The 22,704-nt window shown below is 39.5% G+C and overlaps 2 protein-coding genes and 1 non-coding gene across 3 annotated transcripts; 2 read left to right on the forward strand and 1 right to left on the reverse strand.

Annotated features, from left to right (window-relative positions):
• Positions 1 to 3,928: 3,928 nt before the first annotated feature.
• On the forward strand, positions 3,929 to 4,411 carry LOC115929795 (protein SDA1 homolog). Its single transcript, XM_030999838.1, has one exon. The coding sequence runs from the start codon at positions 3,929 to 3,931 to the stop codon at positions 4,409 to 4,411; it is 483 nt and encodes a 160-aa protein (XP_030855698.1).
• Positions 4,412 to 8,747: 4,336 nt separating this feature from the next.
• LOC105444352 (DNA polymerase subunit gamma-2, mitochondrial-like) lies at positions 8,748 to 20,143 on the reverse strand. The gene is made up of 11 exons (XM_030998882.1): positions 20,081 to 20,143; positions 16,318 to 16,514; positions 15,447 to 15,584; positions 15,010 to 15,059; positions 14,104 to 14,230; positions 13,570 to 13,675; positions 13,013 to 13,186; positions 12,306 to 12,524; positions 11,387 to 11,481; positions 10,706 to 10,802; positions 8,748 to 9,498 (listed from the first exon to the last, which is right to left on the reverse strand). The coding sequence occupies exons 2-11, from the start codon at positions 16,473 to 16,475 to the stop codon at positions 9,439 to 9,441; spliced, it is 1,224 nt and encodes a 407-aa protein (XP_030854742.1). The 5' UTR covers positions 16,476 to 16,514; positions 20,081 to 20,143; the 3' UTR covers positions 8,748 to 9,438.
• Positions 20,144 to 20,194: 51 nt separating this feature from the next.
• TRNAR-UCG lies at positions 20,195 to 20,267 on the forward strand. Its single transcript has one exon. It is a non-coding gene; the product is annotated as a tRNA-Arg (tRNA).
• Positions 20,268 to 22,704: the final 2,437 nt, after the last annotated feature.

A 22,704-nucleotide genomic window follows, 5' to 3' on the forward strand; every position in this document is an offset into this window, starting at 1 on the left:
CGACGGCGTTTTACGTTTGCGCTATCGCGCCTAGTAATATAGCGCCTGCACAGGAAGCTGTAATGTCGAAAAGCTATCCCATAATGCAATGCGCGTTTTCAGGATTTTCCCCGGATCTCGGCAGAATCGCTATTTGGGGTAGCGAGAATTCAATAATAATTTTAAATCTGGAAGTTTTATTAAGATAGTATTCTAGTTGACTCCAGTAGCACAAATAGTGTGTGTTTTGTCATTCTTGGTTTTATTGGTAATTGTAAAAGTTTGCTGCCATTGGTCAGTTTTTTCTCTTCTTTGATTGGCTCTTTATATTGGCCAATCCCTTGGGGCTAAAGTTAATTTTTTGGCTTTGGCTAGTCAGTCGCCTTTAAACCTTCGACTTGAAAGGTTCAATTTTTTGTCTGATTTTGAGCTCAGTTGTCCTTTACTTAATTTCACTTATTTACGTGCTAACATGCTACGTTTTATTACGTTTATTTGGAAATTTTATTTTCCTGAGCAATTTTCACTTCAACAATACGTCAACCTTTCATTGATTACTTTTTGGCGACCATATTTTTTAGTAATCAATCTTCAACAAACTTTTGGACTTCAACTTCAATTCAGTGAATCAGTACAGCTCATGAACTGCAACTCTCGAGTCAAAATTATTCCCGACTTAGAACAGTCGATTAAAGACAGTCATCAATCTTCAACTCCGACAACGTTTTCAGCATGATCAACATTTTAGACTGAGAGTCTTGTGAACTGAGTCCAGAGTTACTTTCATCATTTAAGCATCATCTCGAAACTCGACTCGGATTTATTGTTCCACAATCAATTTATTGCAGGCTGAAATTTTGATTTCTCATCAAGTTCAATCATTCATCTAGGCAATACCATCAATTGCTTAGTCTAGTTCAAACTGTCGCGGTTCTTCACTTAATCAACTAAATTAACGACTAGCTTCAAACTCTTATTCAACGATCACCAACGTCAGTCTACATATTCAAGAGTAGATCTAGTTCTTCCGAATTTTGATCATTCTACAAGCTACAGTCTACGCTGGATTCGTGAGTTTGGCTCGTCTACCTATTCAGCACTGATCAACGTCATTCTAGATCTTCATCATCTTTATTTCATCTCTTCGTTGGTTTTTTCGCCAATGCGTTGAAAAGAGTTTGTATCTATAAATCAGGAAGTTTCTTTTTAATGGATCTATATTTCCCCCCTTGTATTTGACTTGGCAGTAAGGTAAAATAGCGGCGGTCTTTCGCTTTATAAATAGACCTAGATCTAGAATTAAGAAAATCTATTTCAGATTATTTATTATAATCTATTTATTAATATTAATTAATAGATTGTAACCAGTTGCATGCCTGGATTATCTCATTTCTAATTTCGTGATTTTGATATGAACATTACAATATTTGGAAAGTGAATCTATTTATCAAATAAAAAAACAAATCGGTGTTGGAACTTAAAGATTTTGCTTGATCAAAGTGTCTCTTATTCAGGAGTTATTTTCTTGTAAATCAATTTCATCTAAATTATCTTTAAGTCCTTTTATTACCAAACTGGTGACCCCTGTGAAAGAACAAATATTTCTCGGTTTGATCATATCAATTTCATGATTTAGATTGAGTTTACTTAATGTTAAGTTCGAACAATAATATTGTGAGCTGGATTTAGATCTAGACCCTCTAAATCTAACTGTTAGGTATTAAATCAGAGATTCTGATTAGACTTTTGAGTCTATAGATTATCTTGGAATATTTTTATTGGCGATTCTATCCCAACGTAATCTATACTATTACAATCTCTGATTTCGGTAGTGTAAGTTAAATCTAAGACTAACGTTAGAGTGCCCGTCAGGCCGATTGCTCGTCGTGCTTTTTGCATGTCATGATTTAGGCTCGATATTGCCTATTTTTATTGTTAATGTTATTATCTACTAGACGGTAGACCTAACTTATAGTTATAGTGTGTGTGATGTTTTGATTGCATTATCCAAGAATTGGTGAACTGACTGAGAATTTTGTCTTGTCTAATTTTTGGACATCATTTTCTCCAGACTTCTACTTTGTAATTTAGCTTTGCGCGATGGCTAATAGCAATAATAACAATAATAAGCCTGATCCGGTTGTGGATCCTGCGCTTGACAACGGGCCGCCCATAATGGGACCCGTGGTGAACTTGAAGCTGCCACAATTCTGGTCTAATGACCCACAAATTTGGTTTGCACAAATTGAAGCGCAATTTGAAACCAGGCGCATTAACTCACAACAGAGCAGGTTTGCTCACGTCGTTTCAGCGTTACAACCAGAGGTTGCACAAGAGGTGCGCGATGTATTGCTTAACCCACCTCAGGTTGATGCTTACAAAGCTCTTAAAGAGCAACTGATTCGTCGAATGTCAGAATCAGAGCAGCGACGTTTGCAACTCCTTCTTACTGAAGAGGAGTTAGGCGACCGTAAGCCTTCGCAGCTTTTGAGAAAGATGAATCAATTGTTAGGCGAGCATATTAAGCTTGAGACAGGTATCCTAAAGCAATTGTTTGTCCAGCGCTTACCAACAAACGTTCAACTAATCCTATCGACTGCTAGTACTGCTCTGTCAAACGAGCAATTAGCCGATTTAGCCGATCGTATTATGGATGTGCCTTTGTTTACATGTTCTGTACATAGCGTTCATGTCCCGTCACCCCCTACAACTGCTAGCGTTACTTCATGTCCTAGTCCTATCGAGACAGCAATTTCTTCCTTGCAGGATGAGATAAAGCGTTTGTCTATGCAGGTGCGTATACTGCAGGGCAATATGCGTGATCGTGAGCGTAGTCGTAGTCCTGCCCCGGGTTATCGACGGCCATCTGTCGATAGGCGTAAAGGAAAATCCAGCAGTCATAGCTTCAGCAATAGCGACCCCAATGTAGGGGGAACCCCGTCCGCATCGGATTTGTGCTGGTACCATTTGAAGTTTGGTAGTAATGCTCATAAGTTGCGAGGAGGGAGGGAGACAAGGAAGTAGAGTGGGGGCAGCCAGACGACGACTGGCATCTGCACTGGACTGCGGACGAGGAGACCGAGGAGGAGGAGGAGTTGGTCAGTAGTAGTAGCCCAGAACAACAAAGTTCACGAAATTGAGGATTCCCAAGTCAGTGATTTGTGTGCCCCAAGTGAAGCCCTTCCCCTCCTTCTGACAATGACAATTGTGACTGAACGTGTGGAGGATGAAAATGAGTGGCTATTCAAGATTTCAGACCTGGGAGAGGCCCATACAGCCCTGGACACCACGTACAGGACTACGACATCTTGCAATCCAAGAGGGGCAAAAGGAACCATCTCCAGAAGCAAGAATGACATGGTACGGCGTCGTATCATTACCCATACATTGATATCAAAGAAGAGGAACATGAAGTTGTTGAAAAGTGTGGGGATTTCAAAGAAAGTTGTGCAGAAGATGATTAAAATCAACGGAGAGACGAAGTGGCAAGAGTTTCGAAAGAGAAGACAGGATGCGGTATCAGGTGATGATAAGAAGGTAGTCAAGGACCTTTATCATCATTACTCGCTAATGTGGAGAACTTGCTGGTAAAATGGAGAGTAAAAATGTAAAGAGAAAGGCTAATTGGGATGCTGCAGAGAAATCCCATCTGCTATATCTCTTGGCTGGCGAAGGGCATTATTGAGGTGATAAAGTTGAAAAACAACACTTATGCAGCTTCATGGTTTGCACCAAGTCTATCATGAGGAAAAGGTGGACCGAGGAAGAGAAAGCAACATTCAACGGAAGGCTGAAGGAGTACATTACCAACAAGATATTGCCACCAGGAAAGGTACTAGAAAGCTTGGAATTGGAGGGACGCTCTATTGCTCAAATAAGAGCAAGAGCACATAACATCATCAACGGAAAACAGTACATGTAAAATCAATATATATTAGGACCAGTATCAATGAGAAAAATTGAAGAAAAAATAACGCTGGGGGCTGAGGACGTAGAGGAGGTGCTGGAGGCTGAGGCCGTAGAGGAGGTGCTGGAGGCCAAGGTTGAGGCCATAGAGGAGGCACAAGGAGAAGATGAGGAGGAGCAGCAGGAGTATGTGGAGGAGGAGGAGGAGGTGAATTTTGAGGAGTTCGAGGTGATCGAGGTTGTGAGAAGGGAGGGAGACGAGGAAGTAGAGTGGGGGCAGCCAGACGACGACTGGCATCTGCACTGGACTGCGAACGAGGTGACTGAGGATGAGGAGGAGGAGGAGGAGGTGAATTTTGAGGAGTTCGAGGAGATCGAGGTTGTGAGGAGGGAGGGAGACGAGGAAGTAGAGTGGGGGCAGCCAGACGACGACTGGCATCTGCACTGGACTGCGGACAAGGAGACCGAGGAGGAGGAGGAGTTGGTCAGTAGTAGTAGCCTAGAACAACAAAGTTCAAGAAATTGAGGATTCCCAAGTCAGTGATTTGTGTGCCCCAAGCGAAGCCCCTCCCCTCCTTCTGACAATGACAATTGTGACTGAACGTGTGGAGGATGAAAATGAGTGGCTATTCAAGATTTCAGACCTGGGAGAGGCCCATACAGACCTGGACACCACGTACAGGACTACGGCATCTTGCAATCCAAGAGGGGCAAAAGGAACCATCTCCAGAAGCAAGAATGACATGGAACGGCGTCGTATCATTACCCATACATTGATATCAAAGAAGAGGAACATGAAGTTGTTGAAAAGTGTGGGGATTTCGAAGAAAGTTGTGCAGAAGATGATTAAAATCAACGGAGAGACGAAGTGGCAAGAGTTTCGAAAGAGAAGACAGGAGAATGGAGAGTAAAAATGTAAAGAGAAAGGCAAATTGGGATGCTGCAGAGAAATCCCATCTGCTATATCTCTGGGCTGGCGAAGGGCATTATTGAGGTGATAAAGTTGAAAAAACAACACTTATGCAGCTTCATGGTTTGCACCAAGTCTATCATGAGGAAAAGGTGGACTGAGGAAGAGAAAGCAATATTCAACGGAAGGCTGAAGGAGTACATTACCATTTCAAGTCTATAATGAGGAAAAGGTGGACTGAGGAATTAAAAGCAACATTCAACGGAAGGCTGAAGGAGTACATTACCATTTCAAGTCTATAATGAGGAAAAGGTGGACCGAGGAAGAGAAGCAACATTCAGCGGAAGGCTGAAGGAGTACATTACCAACAAGATATTGCCACCAGGAAGGGTACTAGAAAGCTTGGAATTGGAGGGACGCTCTATTGCTCAAATAAAGAGCAAGAGCACATAACATCATCAACGGAAAACAGTACATGTAAAAAGTCTAAAATCAATATATATTAGGACCAGTATCAATGAGAAAAATTGAAGAAAAAATAACTTGCTTTAAGAAACGGAAAAGGCAGACGTGTACTGATAAAAAAAGGTTTGAAGTTTGCCCGCACCTCTGAGGCGATTGACATTGCCATTTATCTTGACCTCATAATGACGTTGACAGCAAATGCCCTGGCAAGAAAGATTGCGGGGATCTACTTTACTCGGGAGGAGAGGCTCCTGTGTAACATGAAAGGGGCGCACAGGCATCACCCTTTGGACCTGTTAAGGGTAGCAAAGGTGAAGTCGCTCTTCCTGCACGTCATGGGGACGAAGGCAGAGGACATGTCTGGGCAAGGGCAGTCGTTGCAAAAGACAAACAGTGCTCCTGGTCCTGTACCCATCCCCAACATTACCGCTGCGCCCGTCGATCCAACCCCTGTTGACGCCCCTAACCCAGCACCCGGTCTTACCCCCGCACATGCCCCTCTGAACTTCAATACGTTAGAGGGCCTTCTTGCCACTGCTCCAACCTTCCAAACAGCAGAGGAGATTGACATTGGAGAGGTCCCGGCGCCTGTTTACCTGGACCTCATTGTCACCCCAACCGCAAACGCCCTGGCCCGTAAGGTGGTCGGGATATACTTTACACGGGAGGAGAGGCTCCCGTGTAAAATGAAGGGTACACACGGCCACCCGCCTTTAGATCCAGTAAGGGTGGCTAAGGTCAGGTCGCTCTTCCTTCACGTTATGGGGACGAGGGCAGAGGACCAGGAGACTGCCTGGGCAAGGGCAGTAGTGACCATCGATAATGAGACAAGAAATTTAAGAAATCAGATTAGGAAGGGGAAGAAGTTGTAATCAGGGGTTCTTCATCAGAACGGCACGTGCATTTTTACGGAGACTCTATCATTCGTGAACTGGAGGCATTTGGAACAATCGGACTGTAGAAACGAATATACCAGTGCCAACAGTTAATGAGGCATGTAATACCCTATCAGAGTCAAATGAGACTGTTACAACAGAGGGAATTATAGAGTTGAAACAGGCAAACAGACACCAGCAAGAAATGTTAGCCAAAGACACTTTGACACAAGCAGCATCATCACTATGAGCAAACCATCGTAAGGCAAGAATCACTGCAAGTGACGCAGGTGACTGCATAGGAAGCATTACATGTAATGGAAGTGTGTCAGGACAGTCACAAAACACTCCCAAGGTGAATTGATGCCGCTACGTCCAGTCACGATGCCTAAATCTAAAGCTCGCTATTAAAGATCCAAACGGAATTGCAGAACTTTTTTTTGAGGGGTTTAGGTTGTGGAATTGCCCAAGTGAGATTTTCTACAAGCTGGCAGTTTTACAAATATTGACAATAATGTTATGCAAATTTGTATTTGTATTATCGTGCTCTGTCTATACTAATGTAGAAGCAGAAGGAAAAATCAGTCAAGGAAAGTGAGAAAGCAGAAGCTGAAGGCCTCATAAATGAGCTAGTGGCCAAGAAAACACCACTGCCTACACAGGTACATGTACATGTATGTCTAGTTAGGATATTCTTCACTTGATTTAAATGTGTTTATTATGTATCGAGCTTGTTGTTTACCGGTATAATCTCTTGAACTCTTCTCAATAATTCTTCTGTGGGTAATTCATTCATGCATGCATAGATATTCGGATAGCATATGAGGCCACACATCTCACATTTTAAAAACTGAAAACATTGTTAGTCAATTGCTTTAAATTGAATACGGTATTCATTTTTCCAACTTTAATTTTTAATGCCGACCATTTTAAGAGTATTACAATTTCTACTTTGTGTCCTTTGAATGATAATGGTGATAATTAATTGCACTTATTCTGTTGTTTATAGGCAACTGAACATGGTAAGAATACAGCTGAGATAATTGTTCGTTGCCATGAAGAAGAAAAGGCTACATTGAACGCAAAGATTTCAAATTTGAGTGTAACTCTGGCTATTATGAGGTTGGTATACTATATTCTGCCAAGGAACTTGTTAATTACACATACTTAATTAAAGAACCTCTCCAAAGAGGGGGGAAAAAGACAAATTAAACATCAATGGAAAGCCTCTAAGCCTCAGACTACAACATACGATGGTCAAGACGCCAGCAAACAATCTCTATATATGTGCTCAATCACGAAACTGATGTGGTCTACGGTGCTGAACGAATCTGCCTGCCCCAACAAGAACATCTAAAGCTCCTCACCTACTTGCATTGGTTGCCTATCCGATCACGATCTGAGTTTAAGATCTTGTTACTTGTCTATCAGTGTTTTCATGAAATAGCTCCAACATACCTCTCAGACCTCCTTGCAAAATACCTACCAGTGAGAAGTCTGAGGATAGCACAGAAGGACTTGTTTACATGTAGTCCCTCACATTTAACTAAATTTTACGGTAAACATAGTTTTGGGCATGTTGCCTCTGAATTGTGGAACAGCATCCCACGGATACCATGGATAAGTTCAAGACATCTTTAAAAACATATCTCTTTAATAAGAGGTGAATAAATCCTACACACATGTCTTTCTGTGTAGAGATGTTAACAAATGTATTATGCGCTTTATAAGAACTGTACTATTATTATTATATTACATAAGAGGTGTGCGACACAGATTGCCCAGCTACAGACGTTAAGTCATTTGCTTTGTTTCTCACATCCGAAAGGAAGGAAGGAAACCAAACTGGACACATGAGGAGGTTATAGTGTTGTGCAGCTTCGTGAAAGGTCATCGCGAAAAACTATTTGGAAGGGCTGGACCAGGCATTGCTCAGCAAAGGTATGTAAACTAAACCCCACAAAGAAAGTTTGGAGGAGCTCGCGCCTTTGAATGTTCATCATCATCATCATGATAGATTATGTTTCTCTCCTCGTGTCATAATCAATCCCTATGCTAAGTATAAATAGAAACATTTTTTTCTTATCTTTTAATGAGACCCCTATTGTTTTGATTTTTCAGTAATGGAATGTGCAGTAGATCAAATAAGAGTCAAGGTCAAGTGAAAATCCACTGCTCTTTTTCAACTGTGCGTTCAAATAACACTTTAGTTTCCATGTTCTTTGAGTGTTTTTTTTTTTGGGGGGGGGGGGGGAGAGGGGTATGTATATACTTTTTTTTTCTTCATTGTTTATGATATCCTTTCTTAAAATAATCTACCTACCTTTGACACACTCAACCCAGGTGAGGTAAATAGGTATCGAGCAGGAATTCTTTAAAATGCCGGAGTGCTGTAATGGCCGCTATGCTCAAGCTAGGTAATAACAACGGAGCGCTTTGAGTAGCATCATGCCACAATACAAGAAACCACTATTATTATCACCAGTGACATGTCATATAAAATACCATAAACTTACTAAATTTAGGTCAACACTTCATAAATCATGCTAGTAATTCTGAAAAATGTCACCTATCTTGATTTCAATAAATAAATAAATCTCTTCAAGAATACAATACTTGCAACAACAATTACATCAATAACCCTACAGAGCATGGTAGTTGCTCACATATTAGATGATACTGGCACCTCTGTATATGATCAATTCTGATCTGCATCATTCAGCCTCGAGCCGTCTCAGGACCGTTTCTTGAACAGGTGACAAGAGCATCTTAGAAGCTCACTGGTGGCAGAGTGATAGTTCTTCATGGTCCTCTCTTAGATTGACTCAGTCATGCCTTCTGTCTTTGGACGACACAGAATCATGTCTTGAACAAGTGACAAGAGCATCTTAGAAGCTCACTGGTTGCATAGTGATAGTTCATCATGGTCCTCTTGGTGGAGTCAGATTTGCCTCAATCTGTCTCTAGACAACGCTGAATCATGTCTTGAACAGATGAAAGAAGATCTGAGCAGCTCACTGGTAACATAGTCATAGCTCTTCATGGTCCTCTCTTGTGTTGACTCAGTCATGCTTTCTGCCTTAGAACGGCATAGGATCATGTCTTGGACAGATGAAAGAAGATGGTAACAGCTCACTGGTAATATAGTCACAGCTCTTCATGATCCTCTCTCGTGTTAACTCAGTCATGCCTTCTGCCTTTGGACGACACAGAATCATGTCTTGGACAGATGGCAATTGTATTAGCAGCTCAAAGGCACCTGGTGGGGTGATGGCATCTCTGGTCTAAGACTATCCATGTGTCTCAGTCTGCCTCTAAATGACGCAGGATCATGTCTCTAACCTCTGTGATGTGGAGCTGTTGCTGTAAGGTCGAGGATAAATAGAGCAGTGAAGGATAACAATAGTGATGTCTTGTAAAAGAATGAGTTGGCATCGCAACAAGATTGAGATTTACTGCCATTTAACCTCTCATAACAACACAAAACATTCTATTCAATGACATTATTGACCATCATCAGGTAAAAGATTATTGCATCACTCTTACCTTATACACTGTATGACTTCTAACATGGTTAACCAAAAACTAATGAGTGCCTCTTTAAAATTCATAAATCCTTCATCGGGTCAACATGAAGCAATTGAGCTTTGACCTTTGAACGGTTAGCCAATAAACATGATCAGCCCATCGTTATATATCTACCGACATGAAGAATTTTATGGCAGGAGTCCATTTTGCACTTCTAAAGCTCACAACTTATTTGTTGTAAGACACAAGCTCCGGCCAAAAAATTGCTCTGCATTTAATTTCCTATACTAATTAAACTCCTAACTTCTACCCTGAACTCAAGCCTATAACTACCCCTACCTCTGATCCTACACTGAACATAAAACAAAATTGCAAACGAAACCCAAACGCTAATTCTTTAACATAATAAATGCCGAAAAGCAACAGTGTCGGTGGTGCAAATTTCTGATGACCAATTAGAACTATTCTGGACTCTCCTATAAACAGGGACTGCTGGTGTGACCAGCTGTCAATAAAAATCTTTTGACACCTCGGCCCCTCCTTTAAAGAATTGCAATTAATTCAAATCAATCGCAAGTTTGCAGTCTCCTATCTCTTATGTACTTAGTTGCTGCCATTGATATCAATTGAAAATAAGTTGTGATTAATATCAACTCTTTATAAGACGGGGGCCTTGAACTGGCTATCGTTCGCAATTGTAAAATATCGTCGACTAGCTGGCAGAAGGGCGTTAGCTCGAATTTCAGGTAAAAAATGAAGCGCTAAGCAGAAGGGCGTTAGCACTAAATCGCCTCAAAATTTTATAAAACAGACTTATTTCTGAGAAAAAAAATTGTGACCGTGTTTTACTAGAACATTTCTATTAGTGTTTTAAGTTTTAAACCAATTTTGGGAACGGAAAGCAGTTTAAATATAAAAACAAATCTTCAAATGCGAATAATTCGAAAAGTAGTTTTTCGAGTTGGTCGCGCGCTAATGCCCTTCTGCCAGCCGGGCCACGATATATATATATATATATATATATATATGTGTGTGTACTTACCATGAGAGTTGTGTCTCTCTGCCTCACTCTCAATATACCGGTCTTTAAGGTGTTCTCATTCAGTAGTATAGTGAAAGGCACGCCCATCTCATCAAACCTGGAGAAGATAGAAAGAGGATTTTGACAGAAATAAAGAATAGTAATCAGAAAACTAACAACAAATAACCTAAAGCTCTTAAAAAAACAAAATGATCCTTTCAATAAATTACCCATTACATCAAAATGAGAGCCTAAGGAAATATCTATCTGCTCTTGTGACGTCTACACACCCACATTTAAATTTGAAATTTTCAAAAGAAGAAAGGAAATTAGTGTCTTGCATGAATCCTAACCCAGCTTTCCAACGACTAAGTTACAGGTACATAAGAAAGCAGCAGCCATAATACAGGTGCTAAGCCTCCTCCATACTTGACTCGTCAAACCTCCTAAAAAACCTAATCCATAACAAAGATAAGTGAGCACCCACTCATCATTCATTCGCATGTACGATGAGATGCTTTTATATTTTGTCTGACCCATTTTTTTATGTTGACAGTTTACCATGTCATGAACTAATAAGGCTTCGGTGCAGACCATGTTTTGTGTTGGGACTGAAAAGGGTTCGTGTCTGCAATGCAGTTCCAGGAGGTTTTCAAGATGTCACACTCTTTTTTTTTAAATATAAAATGTTTTTTAACTCACATGGTGTAATAATTCTCCAGGGACGGAGAGACTTCTACGATGCTCCTCACGTTGACACCTGCTTTCCTGAATTCCTTGCCCAAGTAGTCCGAGAGCTACAGGATGAAGGAACAAAAGAACAGCATGCAACACATCCAGGAAGAAACATACATTCAGTTGAATACAAAAACAAACTCCTCTTAGAATCACACCAAACTAAACAGTTATTTCTGGTTAGTCTTTGGTGGTATTGTGGTGCTATTGTCTTTGGTGGTATTGTGGTGCTTGGCCACATTTACTAACTTGTCCATAGTTGGTGCATTTACCTTGAATTTCATGGATGACTATACCCTGAAGTAGTGCTTACCAAGTATTAAATTTATATGTGATGCATTATAACATATTCATTTATACATAACTCATTCATAACAAGCTTTCTGGTCATCAAAAGCATTTTTTTTTCAAAGAAATAAGCACAAATCAGTACATCTGGGTTCATATTCATCAAGCCTTACTAGGCCTACATGTAGCTGTCAACTAAATATGCATTATGGCTCTGGTCATTAGTTCAGGGTCCTGGTTTGTCCTGCCATCCTCTAGCAAGATTTCAGGTCAACAAAAGCATGTTTTGTTCAAGAAATATACATAAACTCAGTATATCATTAGTCTAAGATTGTTTATGGTTCATGGCAGTCACTGTTTTTGGACATCCCTCTATTTAAAGCCCCACTGTACTACTTGTAGCTACTTGCTCGCTTTATATAGATAACTGCCTAATCATCGACCATTGGTCCCCCATGATCCACTTTTTCTTATGTTAATTGAAAGCTGAGTTGATGAGATAGCCACCTGTCAGTAACCACCCTGAGTGATCTAATCCCTCCTAGCCAAACTATTATAGACAGCCTTTAAACCAAACCCAAACCCATTCTCTTCCTACCTCTCTGAGTTCCTTGGTTCCTCTGAGAGGTAACACGATGACCTTGAGTGGAGCCAGCCTGAGGTGAAGCCGAAGGATCTCCCTGGACACCGACTGACCCCTGGTGTCCGTGCGTTGCTTCTCCTGGTACCCGTCCACCAGGTAGGCAAGGAGCCCGCCCTCTAGTGACGCTGTGGTCTCGATCATGTGGGGGATCACAGACTTTCTCCCATCCTTTCCCTATGAAATGAGAAAAATGTTTTGATTTTTGTGTGAGGGGGTGTAACAATTTAAATTGTTATCATTCCTTTCCAGACTGTTTTTGAAGAAAAACCTGATATTATAAGAGCTGATTTCAGATCATAGCTACTGAAATACAGTCTTCAACAAATTAAGTGAGCCCCTAAAATAAGTTGATTATTTTAATGTAAATTTGTATAGATGTTATAGAGTTGGCACACTGTCATACATTAATAGGTACAACATATTTATTCTGTAAAAACAGTCATTAACAATACAGAGTTGGATTCAAATGTGTTTTTTAAAGGCTGCAATCACTTTTTGCACATACTGTTTTGGAGAAAAGCACAAGTCACTTACAAGGAATAAATACCAAATATGCAACTACTGATGTACAGAATGATGATAGAACAGTGGTTTTTACATATATGGGACCATTTTCCACTGCCCCCCCCCCCCTATGAACTAACAACTGCCGGCCTGTATACCTGCATGTCAGTTTTAAATGAGGCCTGCATCTGTTCAACAGGTACGCTCCCATGGTTAGATATTCTCTCGATCGTGTCTACTCCCCATGGAAACTTGTACTGTATCTCAGTCGACTGTACGTGTTCTGTCGTTTTGATGTCTGTTGCAGTGAAGTCGGACGGTATGCCAGCAAACTAAGGGGATGAAATTGGAGGGAAAAGAGAGATGAGAGATTAAGATATCAATATAAATGGAGGGAAGGAAAGGAGACAAGAGAAAAGAGAGGAACAGAAAGGGGAGGGAAACATAGAGCGAGAGATGCAAGAGGGCATGTGAGAGGAGAAAGAGAGTCAGTGAGATTGAATGTGTGAGAGAGAGAGAGAGAGAGAGAGAGGGGGGGGGGGGGGGAGTAAGAGAGAGGGAGGTGTAAAAGAGAGAGAGAGAGAGGGAGAAAGGGGAGAGAGGGTATAGACAGCAAGGAAACATGACGGATGGGTAGAAAATATTATCAAATGTCCCACGTACACATTTTTTCCCAATTGATGACATTTTTGAAAATTATGAAAATTATTCTAACCTTTCTCCACCAAGATAACCTGTCTCTGTGCCAGGTGTTAAACGACAGATTGCTTGTTTTAGGGGTCGAGAAAAACTGCATGGACATCTCTGACGTTTGCAGGCCACTGGTGGTCAAAGAAATAAAAAAACAGTGACAATACTTTGATAATTTTTATGTGATTTTGTCTTCTTCCTTATACTATGATTTATTGTCCGTCTCTATGCTTTTACTCTCCTCCTCCTAGTTTTAGTTCTGTCTCTTTTCAACATTCCTGCCACACTCTAGTCTACCTCTCTTCTTCACTCCAAATCTCTTCATCCCACTCCATTTTTGTGTGTAATTTCCTCTCCTACACTCTTCCTCCACCTTCCTTTCCTCCATTCCCTCCCCTCCCCATCATCCCCCCTTCCCCATTCTCTCTCTCTCTGTCTTTCTTCAGTTTCACTCTCTCATTTTCTTTCCATCATAATTACATTCCCAACTGTTGTCCTGTCTTTGTGAGTCTGTCCTCTCTCAGAATAAAACAAATAATTCTCAACAAAGCGTACTCACTTGAAGATGAAAGTATCATGTTCTTGAGATGAGGAGGACCTGTTAAAGCAGGGACCAACCTGTGCCAGGCCAAAAGGCAACCTTCTGTTCAAGAGGCATAATGTGTTGAAATAGTGGCTAAATAAGCCTGTGGGTGACACAAAGAAAAGCAAATGATAAATTACATATTTTCAGTCTTTCAGAAAATTCATACAATCATCAAATCACAGTCAGTGCAGTACCCAGAAGGTGACACAAAATAAGAACATTTTAAGCTCAAAAGGGGTGAATCAGCTTAAAAAACAACCCGCTCCCCAAAACAAAATGAAACAGTTGAGAAACAGTATGAGGCACCAAAAAAAAAACTATGAGTTTGAGGTAAGCAAATGGAATGGTCTCCCATCATATGTAGCAGAAAGTCCATCACTCAATTCTTTCAAATAATCTTGATAATTGGTCGCTGAAGAAAGACAAGTTTAATCCTGATGAATTATTCAACTGTCCATGTTCATCCGTAACTGCACAGCACAAAATTCAAAGTGGATATGTAGAACATAAGAATTGAGGTTTTTGATATCATCAAATGAGAAGATTTTGATTAAATCTAGCTGAACATCACAAGACTACACACAGAAATTGGTAATTGGGACTACACACATGTGAAATAAAAGTTTGGTCTCCACTTTTCAGGTGTTTTTGTCACATTCTAAATATGAGGGTTTTCAGGAGACATTTCTAAACATTTTTAAATATTTTCTAAACTGACAAAAAAAAAAAAAAAGAGAAGCTCAAAAATGATGTTTCCACCTTTACCAGAACTCAAATTTCTCTTTAAAAGTCTAATTACTGTGTTAGGTGAATAATGATTACTACTGGCACATCCCTACATACAGATAGTTCCATGAAGAATCCTAAATATATACTTACCATCATGCAATGAGCTTTGCAGGCATGCCTCTCCATTGCCTTCATGTAATCTAGATGGATAACATAACATGAAAACCTGTTCAAAAAGCCATATTATTCACATCATACATTGGAAACGTATCTACTGTGACCAATAGTTTTCTGTTCTGTTCTGAGAAAAATCATGGGTTCACCCCCCCCCCCCCCCCCCACCCGCTTAAACAAGAATAACTGTTAATAGGTTAAACAAAATTGAATTGGCATTATTTTCTTTTCTTCAGAGTTTCAACAAAGTTCTTACCCATGTGTATAGTTTTCAGAGATATGATATTCTATTAGAACAATATAATTTACAATAAAATAGCAATATAAAGCATATATTATTGTCAATTTTGAGAACATGTGATCAATTTAGGCCTTAGAAATCCCTGTCCTGAATAGGTCAAGCAATTGGTTACCTGACACTAAGGTTATGCTGTGATGTACTAGTACCGTTTTGCCCAGGTGAGGATGAGCTCTGTGCGACTGTGCTGCTCTGGAAGGTTGCATTGTCTACACCTACGACATGTTCCTGAGAGCTGACCATCTCACTCCACCTACAACACATAACCATGGAAACAAGGAAGATAATGCCTTGTTAAGAGTAAGACAATGTGCTTTAAGGACATTCTGCGTTAATGTTTATGGTTTCTTGCTCTCCTACAGTGTAAGCTGCGCTGGGCCAGCTGATCATGTATTTACTAAGTATGATACCACTTTACCAGGAACTCCAGGAATTGTGCAAGATGCACACAAACAATACTGTGGAAAGTCCTTTATTTCACTGCCAAAACAAAGAAGAAGAAAAAAAATTATATTTGAAAAAAGAAAAAAAAGAGGAGATGGTGGGGCCAAAACCAGTCGTCGTCTGACTCTCAATATGACTATCATGGGTCTGAGTCCCGTAAACACAAACAAATGATTGTCGCCATGTTATGCGTAACCATGCAACTCCTCTCTGTTCTTGATGCAGGCTCAGGTTCTGGGATGTCAGCATTTGCACATGTTAATCTACATACATGTAGGTCTACAGATATTTGGATAGGCTGCAAAGCCTTTGGAGATAACAAGAATAAAAAGTAGAAGAACAAACAAAACAAAAAAGGAAAACAAGAACAAAACAAAATAAAATTTAACAAATTATACAAAACAAAAACAAAACAGCAAAATTAAAATAATAAAATTGCAGCCTAATTAAAGTTTATTATGTTCAGAAATAAAGGGGTGCTAACTCTGTGTAAAACCTTAAAGTTTATGAGTTAACACCTCATTCATTTATTTGTTCCTTACCATTCATTCAGCAGATTCCTTTTTAACTCCACTCCCAAAGGCCCATAGTCAAAGCAACCTTTCACCCCCATCGATGGCCTCAGGTGTCCCGAGGAGTATACGTAACCATGGCGTCTTGACAGATTGACGACTCTTCCCAAAATGTCTCTCCTGCTCATGCTGTAAATTCTTTGAATTGCTGATATTGAAGTGGATGCCTGGAGGATTGTATGAGGAAAAAGTACAAAAGTGTGCTTTCTTCTGGCAGTTTCGAATTTGAGAGACAAAAAAAATCATGTAGAAATACAAAGAGCATAGTTTATCATTTCTTACAGTTAGGCCTACAATGTTGATTGGTTATTTAACAAACAAAACAAAACATTCTAGAAGTAGAAACGCTTTCACTTATTTTCAGAATCAGATGTTTTATTTTTTATAGGTCTAGGTCTAGATCTAGATCTAGATCTATTCAAAAGCCTGAAATCCAAAAATATTTGTTTAAAAAATTTGAAAGTTAGCATGAATGTGTCCAACAGACATTTTGCTGACCTAACAATACAGATACAGATACAGAATATATTGTTCAGTTTAAATTTTAACTTATTGAAATATTGCACTGAATGACTGATCGTCTAGAGACTAGATCTACATGTAACGTAGACTGGTGGTAAGTTACTTCACCATATAGTAGGGTGTCTGATCGCGCACCAGGTTTTGTGTGCTAAAACCCTTCCCATTGACATTGCACACATCCCTATAGAGTCTAGATCTATGTGCATTGCAAAATAAGTCAAGTTTTTAAAAATAAATTTAGATTCAAACCTTAATCTGTTGTGATCCTGAAGGTGATACTCAATAAATGAGGTGTCATATAAAAGGGCAGATTAATTCCCATATTTCCAAAGGGGGGTCATTTCAAATTTCTAAAAATATCTTGGTTAAAAACAGCGATTTAAATGCGTTTCCATGGCAACTCGGGAGATTTCCAACTCATTTTGAGAATCGACCCCCCGAGGGATAACTAGGTCTAGTTCAAGTCGTATTATACGTTGATGTTCTTTTTTTCCCGCTAGCCCCAAGGGATCACGTAGGATTTAAGTTTGAAAATACCCTTGTATTCTGCAGCGGTTTGCCATGAAACCTGAGAAAATGTGTGTAGGGTAGAGTGCCCAGTATTCGGTCACTTAAGGGGAAATCACTAATATTTTGAATTCTTACCTCTTTTATTTGGCAATATACCCATCAAAAGAAAAGAAATTTATTCCTCTAACAGGATTTTATAGTCACTTAAAATATAGAATAATGATAAGCAAAATACTTCCGAAAGAAGACGGAGCTTTTTTCTGCCCAGAATTCGGTTGTGCCGATTAGAATTCGGTCACGCGATTTGTGCGTGGTATCTCCGTTGCCAAAGAGCCAAGCGTATTTGCGCACTATTTTCACACAATTGCGCGATAAAGCACTGAATGTCAATGCGTTGACCGAATACTGGTCGAGCGATACCGCATGGCAAGGGTATCGTATAAATACCTCTCGCACATCGGCAAATGCGTCATTTGCAAATTCACTGCGATGGAGTGAACACGGAAGTGATTCTCTTCACACACATACTAAATTCATTGCGACAGCACACGCAGTTGTTTCGCAATAGACTTCTACATATGGCTATGCATGTTAGCGCATGTGCTAAGAGAACGCAGAAGGGCAGAAAGTCTTGCGACACTGACCAATTTTGAGCTAAGTTGGAGATCTTTCCGGGGCCCTAAATCTGATTTAATTTTGAGAGTTAAGAAAAGTTGTTCAGCTGCCTGATCTGTGCAAGTTTCGTGGCTCTTAAATTATTTTTTAAATTGTTACAGCTGTTGAAACGGCTGTCTGACCGAATACTGGGAATTGACCGAATACTGGGCGCGCTACCCTACTAATATCATTGTTTTTCCGAAAAATACTCCAAAAATAACAAGAAAATTTACCTCCTTTAGTCTATATGTAGGGTGTCTGAACGATTTTTCAATTTCCAATTTGGGATCGTTTTTCACCATTTTTGTTGGATATTTGTGAAGTAATCAAACGTAGTTCTAGATCTAATGTCTCAGATCCTCATTACGGTAGGGTCTAGTTAACTTTACACAGGCGCGCGCCCACCCGCAACCCAGAAAATTGACACGAAACAGGTAGGCCTAATAAACATAGAGTAAAGGAGCCCGTAATCGGCCAGCTCCAGTTTTCGGCCGATTGGTTGGATGCAAGGTAAAATCACTCTAAAATACATCGCATAATAGCATAACACATATCCCACACATACCATACCATGCCAGTGTCACTGAAGAACCACATTTGCAATGGAAAATATATCCTAAAATATCACATTTTAGCGATGTAATCGCCGGTCCCGCTACCCAAATCTGAAAAATCGAGTATCTTACGCGTGTCTGTAAGAAATATGGGTACCATAAAATGAGCTTTATTTCAAGTATTTTTCAGATTTAAAGCCCGATTTTGTGCTAGTCGCAAGCTCAAAAGTATGTCATCGCATGTATTAAATCAATGCAGCCGCACACCGAGACGCACACACGATATCTCTGTCTAATTCAGATTCCAACTTCCGATCACCGCTGTGCCTGTCTTCGGCCATGTTTCCTATTGACTTTGTACATGCGGCCGTAAACTGAAACGCTCGGCCGATAACGGGCTCCAAAACAGTGAAAATTGAAATGAATATTGTCATGGCAATTCGTGATTTTTTTTCTGGGATTCTTTTTTTGTTTAAATAATAGATCTAATAATATTTGCTTCATGATTTGAACAAGAAATGATAATAAATAGGAAGTAAAGAGTCCTAAAATAAAAATAGGATTTTGTCTTAAGTGGCCGAAAACGGGCTCCTTTACTTTAGACTAGACCCTACTCTAACAAATTTTAACTCATGATCTTTATTTGGACATTTAGATCTAATGAATATTTACTTCATTTTGGTCATGTTTTAGTAGGGACTATCTCCACGCCGGAGTTACGGGTCATATTTTGGATACCTTAGTAGGTCTACTGAACAAGCGCCCAGAACAAACAAAAGTCTAGAGGTCTTGACCTACAAAAAACTTTGGGAAACATTGTTCAAAAGAACAAATTTATTTGTAATCACTCTGTGACTCTCCCTCTCTCTCTCTCATTTTCAGTCTCACTGTCACTGTCAGGAGTTTTAGCACAGACTGCACAGTAGAATTATTAACTCGGTAATTCTACACTACAAACGATTAGTAGATTAGTAGGCCTAACAGATCTAGACCTATTTTTAAAAAGTTTTAAAATTATAAAAAAGTAAAAATTAAACTTCCAGAAAACATCCTAAAAATGCTCTAGAAGACTATGACTAAAAAAAGAGCCTACTCATACTGTAAATGATCAAAAATACCTTCTTGATGTAGCATAACTAGTCTAAGGTCAACATTGAAGCTCATTGGGTCGAATTTTAGGCGTGTTTTCAGGACAATGCAATCCTTTTTATAACCGTGGCCGTGTGAATGCGGCGCGCGCGTGCGGGAAGGGCACGGTAACGTGGAGCTATCGCGATACCTCCTCTTCTCGGCCGCCGTAAAAACAAGCACGTCGGACCAAGCATGATATTCAACACATCGTCTGCAGATTGTGGAATAAAGACCTGCAGGCTGCATGCAGAGTATTGAGTTTTCATAAACCATACAACGTTCAGTTCGAACCTTTACTGAAGTTTACACTTTCCGTGGTTACATGATAAAAATAAAGGTTAAACAAATGTTAAACTTACAAAATACTTTCTGTCATAAAATTCACATGGGCTGGCGTTCAAAACTTATCTGATGAATATTCATGATTATTACATTGTGCTATACTTCGGATAAAAGCGCCCTCTCTCTTATGCGGCCGCGTAGCCTAATGGATAAGGCGTCCGACTTCGGATCGGAAGATTGAGGGTTCGAGTCCCTTCGTGGTCGTCGAACACCAATTTTTTAACGCTATGTCTCTCTCTCTTTACAATCAACCAGTTCATTAGTAACAAGGCAGAAATGGTACCAAATATCCATTGATGTTTCAAATTCATGTTTGAATTCATCAGTAGCACTAAATCACTTTAAAATACGTTATGCCAAATAGAAAATAATTATTCTTCTTCACACTTATTACACTATTTAAAGGCCAGAGTAAACAGTACGCAATACAAGGGGGGCTTTTGTTTTACTTGCACCACCACACTTTTTATTGAATATAAGAAGGACGGTATTGCAGCCACACACGGCACAAGAGCACTTGCATGTGTATAAATTGAACTGTACTAAAACTGATTTCATAGCTCTTCGTTCCTCTGCTCGCTATATAATATGTTGAAAATATCTCTATATTTTCAACTTGATGTAAATGGTCAAATCGTCCCTCTTTCTCTAAAGTTACATAGCTTGGGGTATGCATCCATACCATGTTCACAATGTCCTTTCATGTAAATAATTTTGTAATAATTATCTCCAGAATATAATTATTATATAGAGGATTCGTTTATTTATTGATTTTAAGACTTGTCACCATGCCGTCACAGGCCTTAAATTTCAATTTTTAGGGCAAGGCCACTTTCTGTAGGGCATGCACATTTCTATATTACAGCACAAATAGGAAGAATTGGAAAGGGCACAAAAAATCTCCAAGGCCAATGAGAGGGGCATTGAGGCCAATCAAAGGGGCATCTAAGGCCATGGCCTTGGTGGCCTTGGATTAATGTAAGCCCTGCCGTCACCATGGCTGTACGTGCCTTAATTCTATCTAAGTTTGATTATTGTAATAGTCTTTACACTATGCATTATTAACAGGTGATTACGTCACTCCTCTCAGGCCCTCATAGTGCCCTTTTCTTTTTTAAAATAATTTTCCTAGACACCCCGTAGGCCTATATCGACATTTCAAGAGAAAAATAAGATCCTTGGAATTCAGAGTAGATTTGCAATTACAGATGTTAACTGATCTTCTAAAATCAACACATCTCTCTTCGGTATTCTAAAAATTATGTCAAAGGTAGGTTGCCTCTTGTTATTATGCCCCGACACGCCCAATGCTCATTGATTCTCCAATGAAAATAAATATTTAAAAGAAAATATACCCTTATAGCTAATAGCATTTCATGTTTGATAACCATGCCTGGATTATGACTTTTAGCTGGGGACTTGACACAGATTTCAATCGAATAGAATTGGATTTATTGATTTATCCGTCATACAACAGAAATTCTTTTTTCAATGGTTGAACAATAAACAGCATTCATAACATTCAAAGAAGTGTATAAAGAAGTGTACAGTGACAACATATACATTATTGTGATCACAAAACAGAAGAAAATGTAAAAGAAATTTTAAGGCAGTTCCCCCCCCCCCCCCCGCCCAACCAACCAATGCCTGTCATAAAATAATACAGGAAAAGGAAATTTCTCTCATTAACTCATTTTGAACGCCCTCCTATCATAATTATGTGAATAAACTGAATTTATATCTAATTCAGATCATTGCCCCCCCCCCTCCCCCAACAATATCGCCTCACTGTAGAACTGTTGAATAGGTGCAATAACAGCTTTCATGCAATACAATGGTTTTCAGAATTATTCTGAAAACCATTGTAAAGAAAAGACTGGGTCTGTTTGCTCGCCTATACTTGCGTCAGAGTATTTGATAAATATTACACAAAGTGACATTATAAGATCATTCACACCCTTTTTGAATAAAAAGATGCCCATTTTGTTGATGCCCCCACTTTGAGAAACGCTCCACCGTTTTTGTCCTGCTTTTTATTTTTGAATTAGGGTTGGGGTTGAAGTGGGAAGTACGCACTCTTTGCCATTTCATATACGCCTCCTCTTTCAACACAAAATATAGGAACAATGCAGAAAGTTTAACTTTGATGCACGCCTGAATAGAATTGTGTAGGCCGCATGTTTTATTACTTGTATTTTACGAATATATCCTAAATCATACATTAGCCTGATCACAGAATATGCTTAGAAAATAGAAATAACATCCTTGTTAAATTTGCTCACTACACGTCCTCGACGAAAGAAATATTATGTTATGTAGCCTTGAATCGTATTTTATGTTAAAAGTCTACCCTTAAAATGTTCAAGTTATGAGGATTTGTGCCCTTCCCCATCTCCCATGTGGAGGATATCTTTGTCTTCATACCCATTCCTAAATAAAAGACGTTATTTGGGATATCAGAGGAAAGAGCCGCTTTTATTGTGTTGAAACAAATATTTCTTTCACTTAGGAGAGGATATTGTACAAATTCAGCCATTTCTCGACTTTTTAACAAGACGTACTCCCTCAAATCATAATGTTTTTGAAATCATTGTTTTCTTGCTTTTTGCAACCTTTCTGGATGAACTTTATTCATTATTTT

Source organism: Strongylocentrotus purpuratus, unplaced genomic scaffold (assembly GCF_000002235.5).
Source record: "Strongylocentrotus purpuratus isolate Spur 01 unplaced genomic scaffold, Spur_5.0 spur5_contig_861, whole genome shotgun sequence".
NCBI lineage: Eukaryota > Metazoa > Echinodermata > Echinoidea > Camarodonta > Strongylocentrotidae > Strongylocentrotus > Strongylocentrotus purpuratus.

Excerpts from the sequence above, each read along its gene's own strand:
- LOC115929795 (XM_030999838.1), top strand. The coding sequence starts at position 3,929 with ATGAGAAAAATTGAAGAAAAAATAACGCTGGGGGCTGAGGACGTAGAG.
- LOC105444352 (XM_030998882.1), bottom strand. The coding sequence starts at position 16,475 with ATGAGCAGGAGAGACATTTTGGGAAGAGTCGTCAATCTGTCAAGACGC. Across the intron at positions 15,585-16,317 it reads AGGAATCTGCTGAATGAATG|GTGGAGTGAGATGGTCAGCT; the intron begins GTAAGGAACAAA and ends TATGTGTTGTAG. Across the intron at positions 15,060-15,446 it reads CAGCATAACCTTAGTGTCAG|ATTACATGAAGGCAATGGAG; the intron begins GTAACCAATTGC and ends TTATCCATCTAG.